We start from the raw sequence: 21,079 nt of genomic DNA, 5'->3' as shown, positions 1-21,079 counted from the left end.
CCGTGTAGAGTCTGTGGCAGCTGCAGAATGGGAGGAGGGTGCCCCTCGGGTTCTGATCACGCACTATACCGGAGGCTGCCGGACGATATACCCCGTTAGAACGACAGCTCCTGGCTTGTTACTGGGCCCTGGTGGAAATGGAGTCCATCACGGGATCAGACTCCACGGTGTTGCGACCTGATTTGCCTATTATGTCCTGGGTGCTCGCCCCAGATGCGAAGGTGAGGCAGGGGCGTGCACAGCAGTCATCCATATCGAATTGGAAATGGTATATACAGGACCGGGCCGCTAAAGGATCCGAAGGAGTCAGCCGTCTTCAGGAACAAGTAGCCAGATGACCTATGACAGCGGGAACCGAGGAAGAGAAGGCGGCTCCCCCTCTCGAACCCTCCCCCATTCGATGGGGCCGGCCGCACGAGGAATTGACATCGGGTGATAAGGCTGGTGCCTGGTTTACGGACGGCTGGAACCGTTGGGTGTGAAAGGGCCAACCGTGGAAGGCCGCTGCCCTGCGACCCTCGGACGATTCTCAGTTAATACAAGAAGGAGAGGACGGATCCAGTCAGCTGCCGGAACTTGTGGCGGTTACCCTGCCCTCTTCCCTCCCCACCAAGGAAATTAGGATATATACCGACTCGTTGGCGGTGGCTAATGGAATGGCTGTCTGTATGGTGAGCTGGCAGATGCACCAGTGGGCAGTTCATAATAAACCTATCTGGGACAAGGAATATTGGCAGCAGGTATGACAAGAGGTGCAGAGGCGCGATATTTATGTGTATCATGTGAATGCCCACCAGGAGGACATTACGACGCTCCACAATAATCAAGTAGACGGATCGGCTGCGGTATATGCTATTACAGTGCCTCTAGTTAGATGGGCCCACGAACAGTCCGGCCGTCCCGCGGAGAAGGGGACGCGAGAGTGGGGACGAGACCTTTGACGGTGGATGACTGTCGGACTACTGTGTCGGAATGTCCGATTTGCCAGCAAGTCAAGTCTCGCTCTGTCCCGGGTGGACCTTTCGGCCATATTAAGAGAGGCTCCGTACCCGGCGAAAGTATGTCAGATTGATTACATTGGACCCCTGCCCCCACATAAGAATGATAAATATGTCTTGACAAAGGTGGACACTTATTCTAGATTCCTGTTGGCCAGACCCTTTCCTAGTACCAGTCAGGAGTCCACTATTCCGGGGGTGGAATACCTGTTGTTACATTATGGCACATCCAAGGAAATACAGTCAGATAATGGATCCCACTTTACAGGGCAACAGATCCAGGATTGGGAGAAAGAGCAAGGTATTTATTGGGTCCACCATATACTTTATTACCCCCAAGCAGCTGGCTTGATTGAACGATTTAATGGACTTCTGAAGCAGCAGATTCGATTGATGACCCCCACCCACACTATGAAGGGGCAATGTATGTGTTGACAATGGTGAACATTCATTCTGGATTCCTGTTGGCCAGACCCTTTTCCAGTGCCAGTCAGCAGTCCACTATTCATGTTCATGCCATTAGGTTGCGGAGGGGGTACTCAGCCGGAATATAAGGTGCTGATCCTGGACCCTGAGGGTGGCCTCATCTTAGCACAAGAGGAAGCGATGGGTTGACAGGTCGGAACAGGAATGGGAATCGGAATGAAAATGTTTGGACAGCGGGAAGTTCCGCTCGGAGCGGATAGTTCAAAGATTAATTTATTATTAAAGCGGGTATCCATGAACATCACCACGAAACAAAGAAAGAGCATGGAAGTCGATCAGAGAGAAAAATCAAACTCCCAGCCCACCCCCGCATCAAAAAGAAATGCATCCCGATCATCAACCCCCAAAACCCACCCCTCCCGCACAAAAGGGAACAATAACATCGACCCCCCCAAAAAACACAACCCTACCCCGCACAACTGCGGAGGATCTGGTGTCACCAGTGTCGAGGCGGCCGCATCGGGAGCAGCGGACACAACGGGCGACCCCGGAAGATTCACAGGTGCAGTGTCGCCTCACCTGGAAGGATGTTTGGACAACGGAGAGAGTTCGGCCGTCCGGCCCTTTCACTGTGACACCCCGAACTCCACATCAAATCCGTCCAAACCAATCTCTGCTCCTCACCTGAGCCCCCTTCTCTTTCTCCCCGACTGTCTCCAACCTCCAGACCCCGGACTTCAACCCCCAACTCTCCCTCCCTCTCTCCGTCTCCCCTCCCTCTCCCTCCTCTCTCTTCCCCGGCCATGTCCCCCCATCCCCTCCTTCCAGATCTCTGTCCCTCTCTCCCCGACCCCGCACTTCAACCCCCAACTCTCCCCTCCCTCTCTCCGTCTCCCCTCCCTCTCCCTCCTCTCTCTTCCCCGGCCATGTCCCCCCATCCCTCCCCTCCCTCCTGATCTCTGTCCCTCTATCCCCGACCCCAACCCTCAACTCTCCCCTCCCTCTCTCCGTCTCCGCTCCCTCTCCCTCCTCTCTCTTCCCCGGCCATGTCCCCCCACCCCCTCCCTCCTCATCTCTGTCGCTCTCTCCCCGACCCCGCACTTCAACCCCCAACTCTCCCCTCCCTCCCTCCGTCTCCCCTCCCTCTCCCTCCTCTCTCTTCCCCGGCCATGTCTCCCCATCCCCTCCCCACCCTCCTGATCTCTGTCCCTCTCTCCCCGACCCCGACCCCGACCCCCAACTCTCCCCTCCCTCTCCCTCCTCTCTCTTCCCCGGCCATGTCCCCCCATCCCCTCCCCTCCCTCCTGATCTCTGTCCCTCTCTCCCCGACCCCGACCCCGCACTTCAACCCCCAACTCTCCCCTCCCTCTCCCTCCTCTCTCTTCCCCGGCCATGTCGCCCCATCCCCTCCCTCCTGATCTCTGTCCCTCTCTCCCCGACCCCGACCCCCAACTCTCCCTCCCTCTCTCCGTCTCCCCTCCCTCTCCCTCCTCTCTCTTCCCCGGCCATGTCTCCCCACCCCCTCCCCCCTGATCTCTGTCCCTCTCTCCCCGACCCCGACCCCCAACTCTCCCCTCCCTCTCTCCGTCTCCCCTCCCTCTCCCTCCTCTCTCTTCCCCGGCCATGTCCCCCCATTCCCTCCCCTCCCTCCTGATCTCTGTCCCTCTCTCCCTGACCCCGACCCCCAACTCTCCCCTCCCTCTCTCCGTCTCCCCTCCCTCTCCCTCCTCTCTCTTCCCCGGCCATGTCCCCCCACCCCCTCCCTCCTGATCTCTGTCCCTCTCTCCCCAACCCCCAACTCTCCCCTCCCTCTCTCTGTCTCCCCTCCCTCTCCCTCCTCTCTCTTCCCCGGCCATGTCCCCCCATCCCCACCCCTCCTGATCTCTGTCCCTCTCTCCCCGACCCCGACCCCGCACTTCAACCCCCAACTCTCCCCTCCCTCTCTCTGTCTCCCCTCCCTCTCCCGCCTCTCTCTTCCCCGGCCATGTCCCCCCATCCCCTCCCTCCTGATCTCTGTCCCTCTCTCCCCGACCCCGACCCCGACCCCCAACTCTCCCCTCACTCTCTCCGTCTCCCCTCCCTCTCCCTCCTCTCTCTTCCCCGGGCATGTCCCCCTACCCCCTCCCTCCTGATCTCTGTCTCTCTATCCCCGACCCCGACCCCCAACTCTCCCCTCCCTCTCCCTCCTCTCTCTTCCCCGGTCATGTCCCCCAATCCCCTCCCTCCTGATCTCTGTCCCTCTCTCCCCGACCCCGACCCCCAACTCTCCCTCCCTCTCTCCGTCTCCCCTCCCTCTCCCTCCTCTATCTTCCCCGGCCATGTCTCCCCACCCCCTCCCCCCTGATCTCTGTCCCTCTCTCCACGACCCCGACCCCGACCCCCAACTCTCCCCTCCCTCTCTCCGTCTCCCCTCCCTCTCCCTCCTCTCTCTTCCCCGGCCATGTCCCCCCATCCCCTCCCTCCTGATCTCTGTCCCTCTCTCCCCGACCCCGACCCCCAACTTTCCCCTCCCTCTCTCCGTCTCCCCTCCCTCTCCCCGTCTCCACTCCCTCTCCCTCCTCTCTCTTCCCCGGCCATGTCCCCCCATCCACTCCATCCTGATCTCTGTCCCTCTCTCCCCGAACCCGACCCCGACCCCGACCCCCAACTCTCCCCTCCCTCTCTCCATCTCCCCTCCCTCTCCCTCCTCTCTCTTCCCCGGTCATGTCCCCCCATCCCCTCCCTCCTGATCTCTGTCCCTCTCTCCCCGACCCCGACCCCCAACTCTCCCTCCCTCTCTCCGTCTCCCCTCCCTCTCCCTCCTCTCTCTTCCCCGGCCATGTCTCCCCACCCCCTCCCCCCTGATCTCTGTCCCTCTCTCCCCGACCCCGACCCCCAACTCTCCCCTCCCTCTCTCCGTCTCCCCTCCCTCTCCCTCCTCTCTCTTCCCCGGCCATGTCCCCCCATTCCCTCCCCTCCCTCCTGATCTCTGTCCCTCTCTCCCTGACCCCGACCCCCAACTCTCCCCTCCCTCTCTCCGTCTCCCCTCCCTCTCCCTCCTCTCTCTTCCCCGGCCATGTCCCCCCACCCCCTCCCTCCTGATCTCTGTCCCTCTCTCCCCAACCCCCAACTCTCCCCTCCCTCTCTCTGTCTCCCCTCCCTCTCCCTCCTCTCTCTTCCCCGGCCATGTCCCCCCATCCCCACCCCTCCTGATCTCTGTCCCTCTCTCCCCGACCCCGACCCCGCACTTCAACCCCCAACTCTCCCCTCCCTCTCTCTGTCTCCCCTCCCTCTCCCGCCTCTCTCTTCCCCGGCCATGTCCCCCCATCCCCTCCCTCCTGATCTCTGTCCCTCTCTCCCCGACCCCAACCCCGACCCCCAACTCTCCCCTCACTCTCTCCGTCTCCCCTCCCTCTCCCTCCTCTCTCTTCCCCGGGCATGTCCCCCTACCCCCTCCCTCCTGATCTCTGTCTCTCTATCCCCGACCCCGACCCCCAACTCTCCCCTCCCTCTCCCTCCTCTCTCTTCCCCGGTCATGTCCCCCAATCCCCTCCCTCCTGATCTCTGTCCCTCTCTCCCCGACCCCGACCCCCAACTCTCCCCTCCCTCTCTCCGTCTCCCCTCCCTCTCCCTCCTCTCTCTTCCCCGGCCATGTCCCCCCACCCCCTCCCTCCTGATCTCTGTCCCTCTCTCCCCGACCCCGACCCCGCACTTCAACCCCCAAGTCTCCCCTCCCTCTCTCCGTCTCCCCTCCCTCTCCCTCCTCCCTCTTCCCCGGCCATGTCCCCCCACCCCACCCCCTCCCTCCTGATCTCGGTCCCTCCCTCCCCGACCCCGACCCCCAACTCTCCCCTCCCTCTCTCCGTCTCCCCTCCCTCTCCCTCCTCTCTCATCCCTGGCCATGTCCCCCCATCCCCTCCCCTCCCTCCTGATCTCTGTCCCTCTCTCCCCGACACCGACCCTGACCCCCAACTCTCCCTTCCCTCTCTCCGTCTCCCCTCCCTCTCCCTCCTCTCTCTTCGCCCGCCATGTCCCCCCATCCCCTCCCTCCTGATCCATGTCCCTCTCTCCCCGACCCCGACCCCCAACTCTCCCTCCCTCTCTCCGTCTCCCCTCCCTCTCCCTCCTCTATCTTCCCCGGCCATGTCTCCCCACCCCCTCCCCCCTGATCTCTGTCCCTCTCTCCACGACCCCGACCCCGACCCCCAACTCTCCCCTCCCTCTCTCCGTCTCCCCTCCCTCTCCCTCCTCTCTCTTCCCCGGCCATGTCCCCCCACCCCCTCCCCTCCCTCCTGATCCATGTCCCTCTCTCCCCGACCCCGACCCCGCACTTCAACCCCCAACTCTCCCCTCCCTCTCTCCGTCTCCACTCCCTCTCTCTCCTCTCTCTTCCCCGGCCATGTCCCCCCATCCCCTCCCTCCTGATCTCTGTCCCTCTCTCCCCGACCCCGACCCCCAACTCTCCCTCCCTCTCTCCGTCTCCCCTCCCTCTCCCTCCTCTCTTTTCCCCGGCCATGTCTCCCCACCCCCTCCCCCCCTGATCTCTGTCCCTCTCTCCCCGACCCCAACCCCGACCCCCAACTCTCCCCTCCCTCTCTCCATCTCCCCTCCCTCTCACTCCTCTCTCTTCCCCGGCCATGTCCCCCCACCCCCTCCCCTCCTATTCTCTGTCCCTCTGTTCCTGACCCCGACCCCGACCCCCAACTCTCCCTGTAAATCCCCGGGATCTCCGGTCTCCTGTTCCCGGTGTCCGATCCGGCGATGGCGGGGATGCCGAGCACCGCCTTCACCGCCCCGTCTCCCCGTCACCCCACTTTCAGGGAACCGTCACCCGAAACCTGGTGTGTTCCATCACCACTGTCACCCCCCTCTCCGTCACCCTAAACCTGTCACCCCCTCTCCGTCACCCAAAACCTGTCACCACTGTCACCCCCTCTCCGTCACCCAAAACCTGTCACCCCCTCTCCATCACCCAAAACCTGTCACGCCTGTCACCCCCTCTCCGTCTCCCCACTTTCAGGGAACCGTCACCCAAAACCTGGTGTGTTCCGTGGAGAGAAAGCTACATTCCCGAGACAGGAGTTACCAGAGATTTCTCTCCACTCCCCCCAACACTTGTAAACACATCTCCCTCTCCCACACTCCCCCTCTCTCCCCACCCAACGCACTCCTTCCCTCTCCCCCGACTTGACCCCCATACCCAAACAGCTCTTCCCCTCCTCCTTCTTACCGGCCATCTCTCCCTCTTCACTCCTCCCCCTCACTATCTCTTCCCCTCTCACCCCTCCCTCGGAACTACCCCTCTTCTCTCTCACACTCTCAACTCTCCCACACTCTATCTCTCCTCTCTGCTCAACTTTGTCTTTCACCCCCCTTTCCCCCTTTCCGTCTCTCACCCCCTCTCTCCCCTCTCCCTCGTTCACCCCTCTGTGTCCCTCACTCTTCTCGATTTCCCACCCCTCTCCCTCTTTTACCTCGTTCACCCCTCTCTGTCCCTCACCCCTCTCCGTCTCTCCCCCCCGTTCTCCACCTTTCTCTCCCTCCCTGTCCTACCTCTCTCATCTCCTGCCTCTCACGTTTCCCTCTCTCCTCTCTGTACCCTCTGTCTCCCACCGCTCCCTCTCCCCTCTCTCTCTCCCGTCTGACTCTCCCTCTATCAACTATTCTCTGCCGCCTCTCCTCTTTCTCCCCATCTCTCTCCCACCCACCCCCTCTCTTCCTCACCCATCGCCCCCCAGTCTCTTCCTCCCCGTCTGGGTCTCCCACCTCCGCCTACCCCACACTCCTGCTCCCAACCCTACCCTCTCTCCCCCCCTCTTCTGTCTCTCTCTTCCCCGGCCCGAGCCCTTCTCTCTCCCTCTCTCACCCCATGTCTCCCTCTCTCCCTCTGGCAGAGGTCTGTGAGCGGGGTGACGGTGATTTTGCTGGTGAACTGCCTGGTCTCCCTGGTGATGTCCGTCCTCACGGCCATCGTCAACTGCAGGAACCTCAAGTGCTGCGCCGTGCGGCCTCCGGTGGTGAGTGGGATCTTCCTGTGCACCTGGGGGGGGTGGGCGGCGGGGGATGGGACGTGGGTGGGAGAGATGGGGGGAGGTGGAAAGAGGGTGGGGTGAGACGGCAGGGAGCAAGAGAGAGAGATGGGGGCAGAAAGGGAATGAAAGGGGTGGGGAGAGGAGGATAGGGTGGGGGAGAGAGAGGTGGGGGGAAGAGATGGAGGAACGGAGGGAGAGAGAGGCTGAGGGAGTGGGTAATGGATCCCCTCTCCTCTCCTCACCTTCTCTTTCTCCCCTCCCCTCCTCAATCTGATCTCTCCCACTCCCCCACCCACAGAAAATGGTGGTGATCCAAGCTAACCAGCCCGCACCGCCGAACCTCGCCTCCATCTTCTCCAGCAAACCGGCGCCCACCCCGGCCTCTGACGGGCCCCAGCGACGACACGTTCCCCGATCCACGGGACAGCCCGAAGGATTCGGGCCGAGCGGCCTGATAGAAAAATCAAGACAGGATTTTGGAGACGGAGTTGGTGGGGGTGGGTAACATTCCCGTGGTCACATTCCTCCCCGTGGGTACCCCCCAGTTCCAGCTCTCTTGTTACGAGTCGCCCTCTCCCACCCTCGGCATCCGGTCACTCCTGACACACTCCGCTCTCTGTCCCCTCTATCACCGCCCGTCTCACCCTGGCTGGTGGTCATTTTGTGATGGTTACCATTGACAACTGCTCTCCCAGCATCGTAGAAATAGTCACATCCTTTTCCTCAACTCCCACTCACTTCCCTCCCTGTTTATTCAATCTCAACTCCTCATCCCTCCTCTCCTCCCCCCCGCCCCCAGCTCTCCCAACTCTCCATTTAACCTTCTGCCGACAGACACTCAGTGACCGGGTGTGACCCACCCTCCCACTTCCTCCACCAGTCAATGAGTCACTCCCTCACCCTCACCATCCTGTCACCCTCCTTCCCATCCCACCTCTCACAGACCCCTCCCCTCCCTCCACACTCAGTGAGTCACTCCCTCACCCTCACCATCCTGTCACCCTCCTTCCCATCCCATCACTCCACCTCCCTCCCACTTCCTCCACCACTCAGTGAGTCACTCCCTCACCCTCACCATCCTGTCACCCTCCTTCCCATCCCATCACTCACAAACCCCTTCCCTCGCTCCACCACTCAGTGAGTCACTCCCTCACCCTCTGCACCCTGTCACCCTCCTTCCCATCCCATCACTCCCCCTCCCTCCACACTCAGTGAGTCATCTCCCTCACAATGACCATCCTGTCACCCTCCTTCCCATCCCATCTCTCGCAAACCCCTCCCCTCGCTTTCCTCTCCCCGCCACCTCGATGTTGTTCAACTTACGCTGGATGGCTGCCATTTTGCGATGCCAATTTTCGCCTCTCCTCATCGCCCTCTCTCTCTGTTACCCAGTGAGTCTCTCCACTACTCACCCCATCACTCCTGACACCCTCCCCTCTCCGTCCCCTTGTCCTTTCTCCCGCCATCCAACACATCCTGGGTGGTGAACATTTTCCGATGGGAAATTTCACTCCCTCACCCGATCCCTTTCCTCTCTCGTTGAGTGAGTCTCTCCCCTCTCCCTCCGTTCAGACACTCAACTCTCCGTCCCATCAGCGCAGATCGCGTCTCGACCCCTCGCTCCCCATTTCCCCTGTCCACACCCCCCTTCTTGCCGTCCGTCTTATTTGTGAAGGATCGAAACCACCCACCCTTCCCCCACACTCCCCATCCTGTTCCTGCCCACCCTGTCCTTTCAGACCCCTCTTTCCTGGTCCTGCAACTTCCCCTCCCTTCCCATCCCATCAGATCCCCTCCCACCTCGTCCCATTACTTTCCCTCCTTCCTGGTCCCATCACTCCCGCTCCCTTCCTGTCGTTTCACTCCTCCTCACCCCGTCTCTATCTTATCCACGTCACCACCAGTTTGTGACAGGAACTTTCGCCTCCCCTTTTCGTCCCCTATTGAGTCAATGACTTCGCCACGGTCACCGTCTCATCAGTCCACTCCTCGTCCCGTCACTCCTCTTCCTCCCAAACCCCTCACCCCTCCTCCCCAAAACCCACATGTATATGTGTATGTGTGAATATCTGAGATATATACATTAGTTTATTCAATGACAAAATTATTAGAATTAAAACATACATGCAATACCCAAGACTATATAAAACACAAATTAAAATACTGTTATTACAATCAATAACACACTCGATCCCGGGATTGTATCCATGGGCACCGCATGTTCCTTCGCCATAGATTCTGTGTGCGACAGTGGCCATTGTAAGTCAGTGTCTCACTCCATCCCTGGTGGCCACATTAACCAAGGAACACACACAAAAATGCTGGTGAACGCAGCAGGCCAGGCAGCATCTATAGGAAGAGGTACAGTCAACGTTTCGGGTCGAGACCCTTAGTGAGGACAAACTGAAAGAAGAGGTAGTCAGAGATTGGAAAGTGGGAGGGGGAGGGGGAGATCAGAAATGACAGGAGAAGACAGGAGGGGGAGGGATGGGGCCAAGAGCTGGACAGTTAATTGGCAAACGGTATACAGAGTTGGAGAAGGGGGAGGGTCATGGGACAGGAGGCCTAGGGAAAAAGAAAGGGGAGGTGAACCCACTATAGTGAGAGGGACAGAGGGAGAAAAAAGGGAGAGAAAAAATGGGGAAAAATAATAATGATAATAAATAATAAATAAGGGATGGGGTACAAAGCAGAGGTGGGGCATTAACTGAAGTTAGAGAAGTCAATGTTCATGCCATCAGGTTGGAGGCTACCCAGACGGAATATAAGGTGTTGTTCCTCCAATCTGAGTGTGGCTTCATCTTCAGTGAGGCCGTGGAAAGACATGTCAGAATGGGAATGGGACGTGGAATTAAAATGTGTGGCCACTGGGAGATCCTGCTTTCTCTGGTGGACAGGGCTTAGTTGTTCAGCAAAGCGGTCTCCCAGTCTGCGTCGGGTCTCGCCAATATATAGAAGGCCACATCGGGAGCACCGGACGCAGTATACCACCCCAGCCGACTCACAGGTGAAGTGTCGCCTCACCTGGAAGGACTGTCTGGGGCCCTGAATGGTGGTGAGGGAGGAAGTGTAAGGGCATGTGTAGCACTTGTTCCGCTTACAAGGATTAGTGCTGGGTGGGAGATAGGTGGGAAGGGATGTGGGGGGGACGAATGGACAAGGGAGTCACTGGGATTGTGTGATGGAACGGCGTGGAGGGAGCTTAACGCTGTGTCTGACCCCGGGAGTGTGTGATGGAATGGTGTAGAGGGAGCTTCACGCTGTGTCTGACCCCGGGAGTGTGTGATGGGACGGTGTGGAGGGAGATTCACGCTGTGTCTGACCCCGGGAGTGTGTGATGGGATGGTGTAGAGGGAGCTTCACGCTGTGTCTGACCCCGGGAGTGTGTGATGGGACGGTGTGGTGGGAGATTCACGCTGTGTCTGACCCTGGGAGTGTGTGATGGGATGGTGTGGTGGGAGATTCACTCTGTGTCTGACCCCGGGAGTGTGTGATGTGATGGTGTGGAGGGAGATTCACTCTGTGTCTGACACCGGGAGTGTGTGATGGGACGGTGCACATCCGGCAGAGCAGCGCCGCTGGACAGGAGGCCGAAATACGTCACCACGGGAGAACAGCGAACGACGCACAGCGCGAGCGTGAAGCTAGTTCCGTTAAAAACGGTTGGGAATTAAACCTGGCGCGTGGCCATTAAAGGTAAGCGGAAGGTGGGGGGGAGGGTGGGGGTTAAAGGGGAGGGCGGGGAATCGGCTAAACTGTCGGCATCCCGCGGGCGGGGATGTTCACACATTCAGATGTTCACACGGTCACTGTCAGTCCGGGTCTGGGTTCCTGCAGAGATCTCAGTTCCTTCTCCCCGGTCTCACTGAACCGATTCCCCTCCAGACTGAAACAGATGGGAGAATAAAGATGAAATAAACAGATCACACAACAGTGTCAGTAACAGGGGACAACACTCACAGACAAATATCACCAGAAAACCCGCGGATCCGCTGATATTTTATCACACTGAACATTAACACAAACACTCACCAGATCCGCTCCAGACTCGGGAGGGTCAGTATGAGGCGGCGGAGAGCGGGGACAGATCGCTCTGTCAGCGAGTTTGATACCAGGTCCAGCACCGTCAGTGATGGGTTTGTACTGAGAGCGGAGACGAGATCCTCGACACCAGAATCTCTGAGACCGACATCCCACAGCCTGGAGATGAGAGAGAGTGAGGGTGAAGGACACAGAGAGACAGGAGACGGTACAAATCCCCAGTGTTTATCAGTAACACAATTACTGATCACATTATTGTTCAGTGTCAGACACCCAGTGACTGTAAACACAATCTCCCACAGTCTGGTACTTACCAGAGTTTCTGTATTTTACACTCCGGGTTCCTCAGAGCCGCAGACACCAGTTTCACTCCTGAATCTCCCAGTTTATTATCACTCAGGTCCAGCTCCGTCAGTGATGGGTTTGTACTGAGAGCGGAGACGAGATCCTCGACACCAGAATCTGTGAGACCGACCTCACTCAGCCTGGAGATGAGAGAGAGTGAGGGTGAAGGACACAGAGAGACAGGAGACGGTACAAATCCCCAGTGTTTATCAGTAACACAATTACTGATCACATTAATGTTCAGTGTCAGACACCCGGTGACTGTAAACACAATCTCCCACAGTCTGGTACTTACCACAGTGTCTGTATTTTACACTTTGGTTTCCTCAGAGCCGCAGACACCAGTTTCACTCCTGAATCTCCCAGTTTATTATAACTCAGTCTAAACACAAACAGACAAATTGATGAACAAAGTGATTCAAACTGTGGGTCTGAGGGAATTTCTCTCACTCGGATATTTCAGGAAACATTAAACCCTTCAGTAAATCACTGATCGGAGTTCCCATCACTGTCAATGTCCCTCACTGCCCAGCTCCAGGGTATTCACCGAATGTCAGTAATTTAGTCTGTCGGTGTGACCCTGCAAACTCCACATATTCTGTCTCATTCCCCGATGGCTAGAAACGTGTTCCTGATGTGAGAGGGTCGGGAGGGGCAGGGATGAAGGAGGAATGGGGATGGGGAAGAGAGATCCCACAGGAGGAAGGGGGATGGCATTTGTCACAATTCTTCACAATCGTATTTATCACAGTTTTACCCAAATCCCTTTACATTGAAACAACACAACTGGACAGTTTCACAGTTCAGAGTGAGAGATAAATCAAGTTACCCCAACTCCTGGCACTTGTGCAGCCCGGGTCCCAGCCGCTGGATTCCTTCACACTGAATGTTGCAGTTCTCCAGGTCCAGGTGTTTTATTGTATCACAGAGTCCGATGACATGAGACAGGACCGCGCAGTCAATCGGGGTCAGTGTCATTCCACGAAATGAAAGTGTTTCCACAGATCCCAGTGCGGCCTGAGCCAGTCCACGATTCTGAGACTCAAACAGGTAGTGCAATGTGTTCAGGAGGCTCCTTTTACCAGCTTCACTCCCCGTGTTTCCACTCTGGCGTTTAACCTCCTCCTTCACCCAGTCAATCACCCGGCAGGTTGTTTGATGAGGAAATGGACCCAGAAACTCCTCCAGACCCCGAGCTGTCATTGGGTTGGAGAGACCAGCAACAAAACGGAGAAATACCTCAAATCGACCGTCTGTCGTGCTGTGGGCTTCAGTGAGGAATCTCAGGACATCCCCGGGATGTGGATTTAGGAATTGTGCAACTGCAGCTACAAACTCTTGGATGGTGAGATGTGGGAATGTGTACACCACGCTCCAGACTGAATCCTCTCTCTCCAAAAGCTCCATCAGGAACCCGGACAGGAACTGGGAAGGCTGCAGATTGTAGTTGATCAAATCTCCATCTGTAAACACAATCTTCTTCTCGAACACTCCTCTGAAGGCCATCTGACCAACCCTGAGTAACACATCACGGGGGTTCTCAATCTCACGGCCGTGGTTTTTCAGGATGTTGTAAATATAGTAGGAGTACAGTTGGGTGATGGTCTTGGGAACTCGCTGCGGGTCGCTGACTCTTTGTGTGAAGAAGGGGCCCAGTGCCAGAGCGAGGATCCAGCAGTAGGAGGGGTTGTAGCTCATGGTGTACAGGATCTCGTTCTCCTTCACGTGTTTGAAAACAGCTGCTGCCACCATCTGATCTTCAAAATGCCTGATGAAATATTCCTTCCGTTCCTCACCAACAAATCCCAGGATTTCAGCCCAGACACTGATCTTCGCCTTTTCCAGTAAATGTAACGCAGTGGGGCGGGTGGTCACCAGCACTGAACACCCTGGGAGCAGCTTGCCCTGGATTAAACTGTATACAATGTCAGACACCTTGCACTTGAATTCAGGATCTGTGCATGTGGACCGAGGTTCTGTGTCTCTCTGACCGTCAGCAAAATCAATTTTGTCATTGAATTCATCCAAACCATCAAATATAAACAGCAATCCCTCTGGGTTCTTCCAGACTTCTCTCAGGATATTCCCAAAGTAAGGATACTGATCCAGAATCAGTTCCTTCAGGTTTATTCTGCAGTTAATGGAGTTTAAATCCCGGAATTTGAAACTGAAGACAAACTGGAATTGTTGGAATATTTTCCCCGTCGCCCAGTCATAAACAATCTTTTGTACCATTGTTGTTTTCCCGATCCCCGGGACTCCGGCCACTGCTGCCGAACTCCCAGATTTGGATTTACTCCAGGAAAAGCTGCTCTGGAACAGCTGATCAGTGCGGATTTTTTCCAGCTCTCTGCGGAGATGTTCCTCTCTCCACTCCTCGTGGTCTCTGCCTCTTGCCAGCAGCTCATGTTCCACCAGTCTCCGATCTCGAACAGTAGAAATGACCGTGAGCTCAGCGTATCGATCAACCAGCTGGAAAACCTTCACCTTCTCCCTCATCAGGATCGTGTTCACTCTCAGTGTTTCAGTTTGTGTCCGCAGAGTCTCCCTGTGTTTCTGCTGAACATCTTCCATGGGAACAGACAGTGAACAAACTGTTAGATGCCTCAACTCAGAACTCGGTATTTAAATACACAAGAGTTAGCTCAAAGCTATTGCATTAATTGGGGTCTCACAGTGTGTCAGGAACCTTTTGGGGCCTGTGGGGTCTCACAGTGTTTCAGGACCCTGTCAGGGGTGTGTGGGGTTTCACTGTGTGTCAGGGCACTGTGAGTGGTTTGTGCGGTTTCACAGTGTGTCAGGATCTTGTGGTGGTTGTGGGGGGTCTCACAGTGTGTCAGGATGCTGTTGTGGGGGATCGAACAGTGAGTCAGAACCCTCTCAGGTGTGTATGGGATCGCAATGTGTGTCAGGACCCTGTCAGGGCTGTGTGGCGTCTCACAGTGCGTCAGGTCACTGTCAGGGCTGTGTTGGATCTCACAGTGTGTCAGGACCATTTTGGGGTGTGTCGGGTCTCACAGTGCGTCAGGAGCCCTTTCAGGTGTGTGTGGGGTCTCACAGTGTGTCAGGTCCCTGTCAGGAGTGTGTGGGGTCTCACAGTGTGACAGGACACTGTCTGTCAGTTGTGTGTGGGGTCTCACAGCGTGTTTGAACCATACCAGGGGTGTGTGGGTTCTCACAGTCTGTCAGGACGCTGTCACGGGTTTGTGGGGTTTCACTGTGTGTCAGGACCCAGTGATTTGTTTGGGGGTCTCACAGTGTGTTGGGACCCTTTTCTGGGGGTGGGGGGGAATCTCACAGTGTGTCAGGATCCTTTTGGGGTGTGTGGGGTCTCACAGTGCTTCTGAGCCCTGTCAGGGGTGTGTGGGATCGCACCGTATGTCAGGACCCTCTCAGGGGTGTGTGGGGTCTTACAGTGTGTCTGGACCCTGCCAGGGGTGTGTGAGGTCTCACAGTTTGTCTGGACACTGTCGGGGAGGGTGGGGCGGTCTCACAGTGTATCATGACCGTCTCAGATGTGTGTGGGATTTCAATGTGTGTCCGGACCCTGTCATGCGTGTGGCGTCTCACAGTGTGTCAGAACCCTGTCAGGGGTGTGCGGTGTCTCACAGTGCATCAGGATCTTGTTAGGGGTGTCTGGGGTCTCACAGTGTGTCATCATCCTCTCGGGGGTGTGTTAGGACTCACAGTGTGCCAGGACCCTGTCAGGGTTATGTGGGGTTTCACAGTGTGTCAGGACACTGTGAGTGGTTTGTGGGGTCTCATACTGTGTCAGAACCCTCTCAGATGTGTGTGGGATCGCACTGTGTGTCAGGACCCTGTCAGGGCTGTGTGGCATCTCACAGTCTGTCAGGACGCTATCCAGGGTGTGTGGGGTCTCACAGTCTGTCAGGACCCTGTCAGGTGAGTGTGGAGTCTCACAGTGCGTCAGGTCCCTGTCAGGGGTGTGTGTGGTCTCACAGTGTGTCAGGAACGTGTCAATAGTGTGTGGGGTCTCACAGAGTGTTAGGACCCTGTTAGGGGTGTGTGGGGTCTCACAGTGTGTCAGGACCCTGTCTGTCAGTTGTGTGTGTGGTCTTACAGTGTGTCAGGTCCCTGTCAGTGGTGTGTGGGGTGTCACAGTGTGTCAGGACCTTTTCAGGTGTGTGTGGGGTCTCACAGAGTGTCAGGACCGTGTGAATAGTGTGTGGGATATCAATGTGTGTCAGGACGTTGTCAGGGGTGTGTGGCGTCTCACAATGTGTCAGGTCCCTGTCAGGGGCGTGTGGGGTCTCACTGTGTGTCAGGACCCTGTCAGAGTGTGTGGCATCTCACAGTCTGTCAGGACGCTATCCAGGGTGTGTGGGGTCTCACAGTCTGTCAGGACCCTGTCAGGTGAGTGTGGAGTCTCACAGTGCGTCAGGTCCCTGTCAGGGGTGTGTGTGGTCTCACAGTGTGTCAGGAACGTGTCAATAGTGTGTGGGGTCTCACAGAGTGTTAGGACCCGGTTAGGGGTGTGTGGGGTCTCACAGTGTGCCAGGACCCTGCCAGGGTTGTGTGGTGTTTCACAGTGTGTCAGGACACTGTGAGTGGTTTGTGGGGTTTCACAGTGTGTCAGGATCTGGTCGTGGGTGTGTGGGGTCTCACAGTGTGCCAGGACCCTGTCTGTCAGTTGTGTGTGTGGTCTTACAGTGTGTCAGGTCCTTGTCAGATGTGTGTGGGATCGCACTGTGTGTCAGCACCCTGTCAGGTGTGTGTGGGGTCTCACAGTGTGTCTGGACTGTGTCAATAGTGTCTGGTGTCTCACAGTGTGTCAGGACCCTGTCAGTAGTGTGTGGGGTCTCACTGTGTGTCAGCACCCTGTCAGGTGTGTGTGGGGTCTCACAGTGTGTCAGGTCCCTGTCAGGGGTGTGTGGGGTCTCACAGTGTGTCAGGACCCTGTCAGGTGTGTGTGGGGTCTCACAGTGTGTCAGATAACTGTCAGGGGTGGTCTCACAGTGTGTCAGGAGCCTCTCAGATGTGTGTGGGATCTCAATCTGTGTCAGGACCCTCTCACGTGTGTGTGGCGTCTCACAATGTGTCAGGTTGCTGTCAGGGGTGTGTGGGGTCTCGCAGTGTGTCAAGACCCTGTCAGGGTCTTGTGAGAGGGTTCTGAGAGTTTTTCGGGAACCTCTCAGGTGTGTGTGCGGTCTCACAGTGTGTCAGGAATTTGTCAGGGGTGTGTGGTGTCTCACAGTTTGCCAGGTCCCTGCCAGGTGTGTGTGGGGTCTCACAGGGTGTCAGGGCCCTGTCAGTGGTGTGTGGGGTCTCACACTGTGACAGGCCCCTGGCAGGGTTGTGTGGGGTTTCACTGTGTGTCTGGATACTGTGCGTGGTTCGTGGGGTTTCACAGTGTGTCTGGATCTGGTTGTGGGTGTGGGTGGTCTCACAGTGGGTCAGGACACTGTTGCGGGGGGTCTCACAGTGTGTCAGAACCCTCTCAGATGTATGTGGGATCGCAATGTGTGTCTGGACCCTGTCAGGGGTGTGTGGCGTTTCATAGTGCGTCAGGTCGCTGCCAGGGGTGTGTGGTGTCTCACAGTGTGTCAGGTCCCTGTCAGGGGTGTGTGGGGTCTCACAGTGTGTCAGGAACCTGTGAGGGGTGTGTGCGGTCTCACAGTGTGTCAGGACCCGTTTGGGCTGTGTCGGGTCTCACAGTATGTCAGGACTATGTCAGGGGTGTGTGGGGGTCTCACAGTGTGTCAGGATCCTGTCAGGGGTGTGTGGGGTCTCACACTGTGTCAGGTCCCTGTCAGGGGTGTGTGGGGTCTCACAGTGTGTCAGGTCCCTGTCAGGGGTGTGTGGGGTCTCACAGTATGTCAGGACCCTGTCAGGGGTGTGTGGGGTCTCACACTGTGTCAGGTCCCTGTCAGGGGTGTGTGGGGTCTCACAGTGTGTCAGGGTCCTGTAAGGGGTGTGTGGGGTCTCACAGTGTGTCAGGGTCCTGTCAGGGGTGTGTGGGGTCTCACAGTGTATCAGGGTCCTGTAAGGGGTGTGTGGGGTCTCACAGAGTGTCATCAGTGTGAAAGTAAGCATGCAAGTACAGCAGGCAGTGAAGAAAGCTAATGGCATGCTGGCCTTCATAACAAGGGGAATTGAGTATTAGAGCAAAGAAGTCCTTCTGCAGCTGTACAGGGCCCTGGTGAGACCACACCTGGAGTACTGTGTGCAATTTTGGTCTCCAAATTTGAGGAAGGACATTCTTGCTATTGAGGGAGTGCAGCGTAGGTTCACAAGGTTAATTCCCGGGATGGCGGGACTGTCATATGTCGAAAGATTGGAGTGACTGGGCCTGTATACTCTGGAATTTAGAAGGCTGAGAGGGGATCTAATTGAAACATCTATAATTATTAAGGGATTGGACAAGCTGGAGGCAGGAAACATGTTCCTGCTGATGGGTGAGTCCAGAACCAGAGGCCACAGTTTAAGAATAAGGAGCAGGCCATTTAGAATGGAATTGAATAAAACTTTTTCACCCAGAGAGTGGTGGATATATTGAATGCTCTGCACCGGAAGGCTGTGGAGGCAAAGTCTCTGGATGCTATTTAGAAAGAGATGGATAGAGCTCTTAAAGATAGTGGAATCAAAGGTTACGTGATAAGGCAGGAACTGGATTCTGATTGTGGATGATCAGCCATGATCACAGTGAATGGCGGTTCAGGCTCGAAGGGTCGAATGGCCTACTCCTGCACCTAATGTCTCTTGTCTATTTTCTATAGGACCCTGTCCGGGGTATGTGGGGTCTCACAGTGTGTCAGGACCATGTCAGGAGTGTGTGGGGTCTCACAGTGTGTCAGCACCCTGTCAGGGGTGTGTAGGGTCTCGCTGTGTGTCAGCACCCTGTCAGGGGTGTGTAGGGTCTCGCTGTGTGTCAGGTCCCCGTCAGAGGTGTGTGGGGTCTGACAATGTGTCAGGGCTTTGTCAGGGGTGTGTGCAGTCTCACAGTGTGTCAGGACCGTGCCAGGGGTGTGTGGGGTCTCACAGTGTGTCAGGACCCTGTCAGGGTTATGTGGCGTCTCACAGTGCGTCATGACCCTGTCAGGGTTGTGTGGCATCTGACAGTGCGTCATGTCCCTTCTGGGGTGTGTGGGGCCTCACAGCGTTTCTGAACCCTGTCAGGGGTGTGTGTGGTCTCACAGTGCGTCAGGACCTTTTTGGGGCCTGTGGGGTCTCACAGTGTGTCAGGACCCTTTTGGGGTGTGTGGTGTCTCACAGTGTGTCAGGACCCCTCTGGGGTGAGTGGGGTCCCACAGTGTTTCTGAACCCTGTCAGGCATGTGTGCCGTCTCACAATGTGTCAGGACCCTTTTGGGGTGCGTGGAATCTCACAGTGTGTCAGGTCCCCGTCAGAGGTGTGTGGGGTCTGACAATGTGTCGGGGCCCTGTCAGGGGTACGTGGGATCTCACAGAGTGTCAGGACCCTCTCAGGAGTGTGTTGGATCTCACAGTCTGTCAGGACCATATCCAGGGTGTGTGGGTCTCACAGTGTGTCAGGAACCTGTCTGTCAGTTGTGTGTGTGGTCTCACAATGTGTCAGGACCGTGCCAGGGATGTGTGGGGTCTCACAGTGCGTCACGTCCCTGTCAGGGATGTGTGGCGTCTCACAGTGCGTCAGGACCCTGTCAGGTGTGTGTGGCGTCCACAATGTGTCAGGACCCCTCTGGGGTGTGTTGGGTCCCACAGTGTTTCTCAACCCTGTCAGGCATGTGTGCTGTTTCACAATGTGTCAGGACCTTTTTGGGGCCTGTGGGGTCTCACAGTGTGTTTGGACCCTCTCAGGGGTGTGTCGGATCTCATAGTCTGTCAGGACCCTATCCTGGGTGTGTGGGGTCTCACAATGTGTCAGGAACCTTTTGGGGTGTGTGGGGTCTCACAGTGTGTCAGGTCCCCGTCAGAGGTGTGTGGGGTCTGACAATGCGTCAGGGCCCTGTCAGGGGTGTGTAGGGTCTCGCTGTGTGTCAGCACCCTGTCAGGGGTGTGTGTGGTCTCACAGTGTGTCAGGTCACCGTCAGAGGTGTGTGGGGTCTGACAGTGTGTCAGGGCCCTGTCAGGGGAGTGTGCAGTCTCACAGTGTGTCAGGACCGTTCCAGGGGTGTGTGGGGTCTCACAGTGTGTCAGGACCCTTTCATGTGTGTGTGGTGTCGTGTGGTGTGTCACGATCCTATCGGGGGTGTGTGTGGTCTCACAGTGTGTCAGGACCCTGTCAGTGGTTTGTGGGGTCTCACAGTGTGTCAAGACACTGTCAGGTGTGTGTGGGATCTCACAGTGTGTCAGGAGCCGGGCAGGTGTGTGTGGGGACTCACAGTGTGTCAGGACCCTGCCTGGGTTGTGTGGGGTCTCACAGTGTGTCTGGACCCTGCCGGGTGTGTGTGGGGTCTCACTGGTTGTCTGGACACAGATGTGTGTGGGATCGCAATGTATGTCAGGACCCTGTCAGGGGTGTGTCGCGTTTCACAGTGTGTCATGTCCCTGTCAGGTGTGTGTGGGGTCTCACAGTGTGTCAGGACCCTTCTGAGGTGTGGGGTCTCGCAGCGTTTCTGAACCCTGTCAGGTGTGTGTGTGGTCTCACAGTGTGTCAGGACCCTTTTGGGGCCTGTGGGGTCTCTCAGTGTGTTAGGAAACTCTCAGGGGTGTGTCGGATCTCACAGTCTGTCAGGACCCTATCCAGGGTGTGTGGGGTCTCACAGTGTGTCAGGAGCCTGCCAGGGTTGTGTGGGATTGCAGTGTGTGTCAGGACCCTGTCAGGTGTGTGTGGCGTCCACCGTGGGTCAGGTCGCTGTCAGGGGTGTGTGGGGTCTCACAGTGTGTCAGGACCCTTTCATGTGTGTGTGGTGTCGTGTGGTGTGTCACGATCCTATCAGGGGTGTGTGGGGTCTCACAGTGTGTCAGAACCCTGCCTGGGTTGTTTGGGGTCTCACAGTGTGTCAGGACCCTGCCAGGGGTATCTGGGATCGCAATGTGTGTCTGGACCCTGTCAGGGGAGTGTGCAGTCTCACAGTGTGTCAGGACCGTTCCAGGGGTGTGTGGGGTCTCACAGTGTGTCAGGACCCTGGCAGGGGTGTGTGGGGTCTCACAGTGTGTTAGGACCCTGTCAGGGGTGTGTGTGGTCTCACAGTGTGTCAGGACCCTGTCAGTGGTTTGTGGGGTCTCACAGTGTGACAGGTCCCTTTTAGTGGTGTGTGGGGTCTCACAGTGTGTCAGGACCCTGTCATGGTTGTTTGAGGTCTCACAGTGTGTCAGG

The 21,079-nt window shown here is 57.0% G+C and overlaps 1 protein-coding gene across 1 annotated transcript in view; it reads right to left on the bottom strand.

Moving 5' to 3' along the window:
• Positions 1 to 9,503: 9,503 nt before the first annotated feature.
• The window catches only part of LOC140208627 (NACHT, LRR and PYD domains-containing protein 3-like), a 79,499-nt gene continuing 67,923 nt past the window's right edge, over positions 9,504 to 21,079 (bottom strand). Inside the window, exons 8-12 of the mRNA XM_072277447.1 lie at positions 12,651 to 14,388; positions 12,117 to 12,203; positions 11,791 to 11,961; positions 11,468 to 11,635; positions 9,504 to 11,321 (exon numbers count right to left, since the gene is read on the bottom strand). Coding sequence (XP_072133548.1) covers positions 11,234 to 11,321; positions 11,468 to 11,635; positions 11,791 to 11,961; positions 12,117 to 12,203; positions 12,651 to 14,388 — 2,252 coding nt within the window. The 3' untranslated portion in view covers positions 9,504 to 11,233. The remainder of the gene's footprint in view (positions 11,322 to 11,467; positions 11,636 to 11,790; positions 11,962 to 12,116; positions 12,204 to 12,650; positions 14,389 to 21,079) is intronic.

This window comes from Mobula birostris, chromosome 13 (assembly GCF_030028105.1).
Source record: "Mobula birostris isolate sMobBir1 chromosome 13, sMobBir1.hap1, whole genome shotgun sequence".
NCBI lineage: Eukaryota > Metazoa > Chordata > Chondrichthyes > Myliobatiformes > Myliobatidae > Mobula > Mobula birostris.
Note: the sequence above shows the minus strand (reverse complement) of the source record. Positions and strands in the feature narration are given on the sequence as shown.